This window comes from Myotis brandtii, unplaced genomic scaffold, assembly GCF_000412655.1.
Source record: "Myotis brandtii unplaced genomic scaffold, ASM41265v1 scaffold314, whole genome shotgun sequence".
NCBI lineage: Eukaryota > Metazoa > Chordata > Mammalia > Chiroptera > Vespertilionidae > Myotis > Myotis brandtii.
Genome location: NW_005362033.1, coordinates 3,207,907 through 3,213,692, shown reverse-complemented (window position 1 = coordinate 3,213,692; position 5,786 = coordinate 3,207,907). Strand labels below are relative to the sequence as shown.

Below are 5,786 nucleotides of genomic sequence, written 5' to 3'. Positions count from 1 at the left end.
ATTCATATTCATATATATATATATGCCTAAGTGACCATTACGACCGGTTGACTGAATGACCGGTTGCTACAACATGCACTGACCATCGGGGCAGACGCTCAATGCAAGAGCTGCCCCCTGATGGTCAGTGAGCTCCTACAGCCAACCTCCCACAGCCGGCCAACCTCCCATGGTCCCTCCCCCCTAGCTGGCCGGCCCCGATCGGCCGGATCGCTGGCCAGGCTGAGGGACCCTACCTGTGCATGAATTTGTGCACCAGGCCTCTAGTAGTAAAGAAGAAATTAGCTGAAGTATTTTTTTCTATTCAGTAATTTTGTTGCAGTTATGGTAATTTCTAAATTTACTATCTGCAAACACAGAAGCTCAGATTTTCTTTTTATACTTCAATAGAGTAGTTATAAAGTGTCTGTGTTCACTGATTAGTTTAATGTTCATTGGCTGCTTACTCTGTTCCACATATCATTCTACAGTGGTGAGCAAGACAGCCATATGGTTTTAGCCAAGGTGTAACTGAGGATAGATAAGTCAGCAGGCAGTTGCAGTACTGTGATCATATACAGATGACTGTGAGCATGTAAGAGGGATAGTTAGTGCAGAGATGAATCATGAAGACGGAAGTTTCACAGGAAAACTTGTATGCTAATAACTTGAATAAGCAGAGGGAGCAGCTTAAATGAAGATTTGGGAGGTAGAGTGGATTGTGTGATGAAGATCGGGGAGGTAGAGTGGAGTGTCCCAAGTTTAGAGATGGCTGGGGCTTAGACAGAGCTGGGAGTGTGGTGAGAAATGAGGCTGGTGGGGAAAGCCAGGGCCAAGTCCTATACAGCCCTGGAGGTCACCTAGGAGACTTTGGATTAGATCTTGAGAGTATCTTTTTAGTGTTTGAACTGAGGGAGTGAAATGTTTAGGTTTGGATTTTAAGAATTTGCATCTGGCTACAGGTGGGTACCTGAAATACCAGAGGGAGGGACCACTTTGTAAAGTATATGATTGTTTAACCACTATGCTGTACACCTGAAACTAATAACAGAATAATAGTGGATATAAATTGTAATAAAATAACAAATTTTATTGTAAAAAAGAGTACATGGGAGACATTAGGAGGCTCTTTAATCTAGATGAGGATTGATGTTAGCCTGTACTGAGGAGGTGGCGGTACAGATGGAGTAAAATAGACATATAGGAGTGGAAAAGAATGATTAGGAAGATGTTGGGGTGGGATATGGAGTATGAGGAAGATAATTTTATCTTCTCTGATGCCACTTTTTGAGATGACCAGTGTTAACAGTTTTTCATGAGTCCCCCCACACTTTTTTTAATTTGTGTGTCGTCAGACACATACACAGTTCTGTGCAGGAGGGTTCTTCTTTCTGTGTTTTTGATATTTATAAAAGAAGATCATACATTACTCATTTTTATAAAAGTATTCTTGATTTCATGTCATTTGCTGAGTTTTCTTTTTGTAATCATAAATTACAACCAATTTCTGTCTTTTCCAGACTGTCAAAAATGTTTATGACATAGCATAATTTATAGTAACAAAAATATGCGAGTAACCAAAATCACCAACAATAGAGGAATGATTAAAGTGTGTTTTCTCTGACACATTGGAAGGCTAACAACAAAATGTTAATATGGTTGCCTTTGGGTGACTGGGATTACGAACTATTTATATGTTTTTGTTTTTAATTTTACATTATTTTTTACATGAAGACATATTGTTATCAGGAAAAAAAACAATCAAAGTAGCTGGTCAGTTGGTAGTAGTAGCTCATCAGTTCGTTGATCAATTTATATAGTCTTCCTGTTAACTAAACAAAATCTGACCAAAATATGCTCTATATGTCAGATTTTTCATAGGCAATGGAGCTCCCTTTCTCTCTCCTCTTTCAGATTGAGAACAGCTTCTCATTCACAATTGAGTTATAGGCCAAATGTACTTCTGACTTTATCTTAAGAACTGACATGTACTTTAATGTATTAGGTTTGTCAGAATCACAGAATTTTGTTTAATTTTTAATTTGCTACGGGTATTTAATAGGAACAAAAAATCTGCCAACGTTACGATCAACTCATGGAAGCATGGGAGAAAAAAGTGGACAGAATAGAAAATAATCCTCGGAGGAAAGCTAAAGAAAGCAAAACAAGGGAGTACTATGAAAAGCAGTTTCCAGAAATTCGAAAACAAAGAGAACAGCAAGAAAGATTTCAACGGTAAGCAGTTTGGTGTTTAATGGCTGTGCTATATTCTTGGAATCACACTTTTGATCTTTCACAATACTTATTGTTACTTGATAATCATTAAGAAAGATTATAAAGAACGTTTGTTTTTAATATGTCTTGGTGAATTTAATATTAATTTTTTATATTCATGATGTTGAATCTAAATTTAAGTTAATTTTTTAAAGAAATATGTTTTTATTGATTTTAGAGAGAAGAAGGGAAAGGGAGAGAAGGATAGAAACATCAATGATGAGAGAAAATCATTGATTGGCTGCCTCCTACTGCTCCCCATTGGGAATTGAGCCCGAAACCCGGCATGTACTCTGACTGGGAATCGAACCATGACCTCCTGGTCGACGCTCAGCCATTGAGCCATGCTGGCTGGGCTTAAGTGAATATTTTTAAATTAATTATTCAATTTTTGAAAATATCCATTTCTTTGGAAATGATAGTTAATAAGAATAGACCTGAATATCTCGTTGTCCTTCATACCTACACCAACATAGTCAAACAGTATTAAATTGGTTGCTAATTATAAAATTCTTTGGTATTGCTAAGATATTTTCTGATTTGTTTTTACTTTTGGAGAACAAGTATTTTGCAAAGGTAAAAACATTAGTGTTCTGCTCTTCACTGTCTCATGTAACAGTCATGTAAGCTCTTTTAATTATGATTAAGGTTGTTTTTTTTTGTGAGGGATGATGGTTGTGTTTTTCTTCCCTCTTTTAAAAAATCTTTGATGTATTTTTCTAAGCCTGCTATTCTAGTTTCTGGAAGGCATGCAAAAAGCTGGTATTTGAAATGGAAATGTCACCAATAACTGGTTTTCCAGAAGTTTCCCATAAATAAATAGTTCTGTCATTTGAACTTGGACATGCAACCTTTAAACCTTAATCTCGGCATTTAAATTATTACTAAATTTATTGATGACTCAAGCAAATTAATTTAGGTTTCTTCTCTGACATCTAGTTGATTAAAAAAGTCTCATTCAGAAAAGTAATCTATACAAAAGTAACTTAATTTATATGTCTTCCTTATAAAAGGCCTTTAAATATATATATATAATTTCTCTCTCATACTTAGAGTTGGACAGAGGGGAGCTGGTCTTTCAGCCACTATTGCTAGAAGTGAACATGAGATTTCTGAGATTATTGATGGACTCTCTGAGCAGGAGGTAAGAAAATAAATTGATCTAATTTAAGTTAATTCATTATTCAGGAATTTTAGCCTCATACTCCAGGAACTAAGGGTTTATTTATACATAAGTGAGGGAATAGTCCAAAGACTGTGGTCAATCATTGGAAGTTTTAAAGAAGGCAGTCACATGATCATATTGGTGTTTTACAAATATGGCTTTGGCCACATGGAGGTGGGGAAAGAGAGGAGGAGACTTTTATAAAAATAAGGACCTGAGTCAGAATAACAGTGTTAGATAATAGGAGGGGACTGAAAGGAGAGATAATAGAAGGTAGAATGGACAGGACAAGATTGATAGATTAAGTGTGGGGGTGAGAAAGAAGAGAAATGGAAAGTGACTCCCTGGTTTCTAGGTTAGAGGACTGAGCATGTTGTGCCATCTCATAAAACAGCAAAAGAGCATGTATTTTGCAGATGTTTGTGTATTCACTTGTTGTGGTTTCCAAAGAGTGCTCTCTAGCCTGAAAGAGACATAGGAGGTGACATTATTAAATCATTGCTGAACAAGAATAAATTTCAGTCAAGAACACTGAGTCTTTGTAACTGTGTTCAAACTATGTCTTAAGGTTGTTTCAAAGCCATCTACCTATTGAGTTTTGCTAGTTTTGATTTTATAACATGGCTTTTTAAAACCTCATCTCTACATTCTGGTGGTCTTGATTATTTGAATGTGGTAGCCTCTTAAGTAATGATCAAAGATAATTATTACGTTGCTGTATATTTCAAGATTTGTGGCCATAATTCCTAGAATAACTAAACCTGTGTTAAATTTATTAGCTTGCTTTTTGACTGAAACCATATAAGCATCTATAACTAGTATCAGTTGAGGTGATTTCAAACTAATGTCTGCTGCAAACAGTACTTTGGTGTTCAAACTGATTGAGAGTACCTCATAAAATTATAGACTTTCTAAGGACTTGTAAGGTAATATCTACTTCTCTGAGGAAAATTATTAGGAGAAGACCTAGCCTTGTTACTGAGATTAATACTTATAACTTTGCTAAAAGTTTTTTCATGGAAGTTTGTGCTTATAAACTTAAATTAAACCTTGGGAAAAGAAATTATATAGACATAAAAAGTTTCAATTAAATTGCTAAGAATAATAGTCTTAAAATTTTAATGGAAAGATTATGTAAGATTAGCAAGAAGCATTTAATTCCTAAATGAATTTAGTTACTTTAAAATCAGTGATCCTAAGATTTGGTGCCTGTTTGTTTAATTTTCTGTTTATTGTTCTCTAAAATGATGTCAAGATTTGTTGTCTAAAATGGTGTTAAGACTTTAAAAAATGAGACTAAATAGAATTAATGTGTCTCATAAGGTCACTATTATATCAATGAACTTGACATAACTTTATATTTTCTATACCTAAAATTTTATCTGAAATGTCAGCTTTTAAGTAAAGAACTCTTTTCAAATTGTGGCTTATAAAAAAAATAATATGTATACTCTGACTCTTTAATTCACTGAATGGATATTTATTAGATATATAAATAATTACTACATGGTAGATGTTATGGAATGCACTACTATTGAAATGGAAGGTTCAACATAGCTAAGATGGCCATATTACTTAAAGCAATATAAAGATTTAATTTAGAGAAAACCAAGATGGCGGCATAGGTAAACACCGGAAATTGCTGCCTCGCACAACCACTTCAAAAAAAACAACTAAAAGACAAAACGGACATCATCCAGAACCACAGGAAGTCTGGCGGAGTGGAAATTCTACAACTAGAAGGAAAGAGAAAAGCATACTGAGACTCAGAGGAGGTGCCGTGTGGAAGTAAAGTGTAGAAGTACGGAGGTGCACGTGGAAAGGACTGGCAACTGAGGACGCCGCTGTCTTTTTCAATCGGGAGAGAGACTCAAGCTCCCGACTGCTCTGAACTCCAGTTCCGGGAAGTCTCTGGGGACCCAGACTCATATGGAGAGAAACTGGACTGTCTGGCATCGGGCAGAACTTGAGGGCGGCTTTCTCTCAGAGGCGCTTGCAGCGATTACCGTGAAACAGTAAGACCCGGGTCCTCTTAGGGCAGGGCTGAGGATCAGCCATAGCTGTTTGCTCCACCCTGTCAATTCCCTGAGACTCCGCCCCACCAAAGCTGTGCACAGAGGCTTTTGCACATGAATGCCCTGGCCCTTTGCAATCTAAAATTACCTAACTAACTGCAGCTGGGTCAGAGAGACCCAGAACATCCAAAAAGAAGGCCCAAGGCCCCACAGCAGCTTGCATTGCTTCACAGCTGGGCCTCATCTGGGCACCTCCAAACCCCAAACAAAGAAGAGGAATCTGCAGATCTCTCTGTAGCTCCTGCTGGGTAGCCTCAGGCAGAGGCTAAATTAGCACCTCCTTAGAGATCCAA

The 5,786-nt window shown here is 36.8% G+C and overlaps 1 protein-coding gene across 12 annotated transcripts in view; it reads left to right on the top strand.

Moving 5' to 3' along the window:
• NCOR1 (nuclear receptor corepressor 1) overlaps window positions 1-5,786 on the top strand; it is a 241,681-nt gene that overhangs the window by 110,652 nt on the left and 125,243 nt on the right. For all 12 annotated transcript variants that reach the window (XM_014542879.1, XM_014542885.1, XM_014542878.1 and 9 more), the window contains 2 exons: window positions 2,042-2,214; window positions 3,307-3,397. In XM_014542879.1, the coding sequence (XP_014398365.1) occupies window positions 2,042-2,214; window positions 3,307-3,397 (264 nt within the window). The remainder of the gene's footprint in view (window positions 1-2,041; window positions 2,215-3,306; window positions 3,398-5,786) is intronic.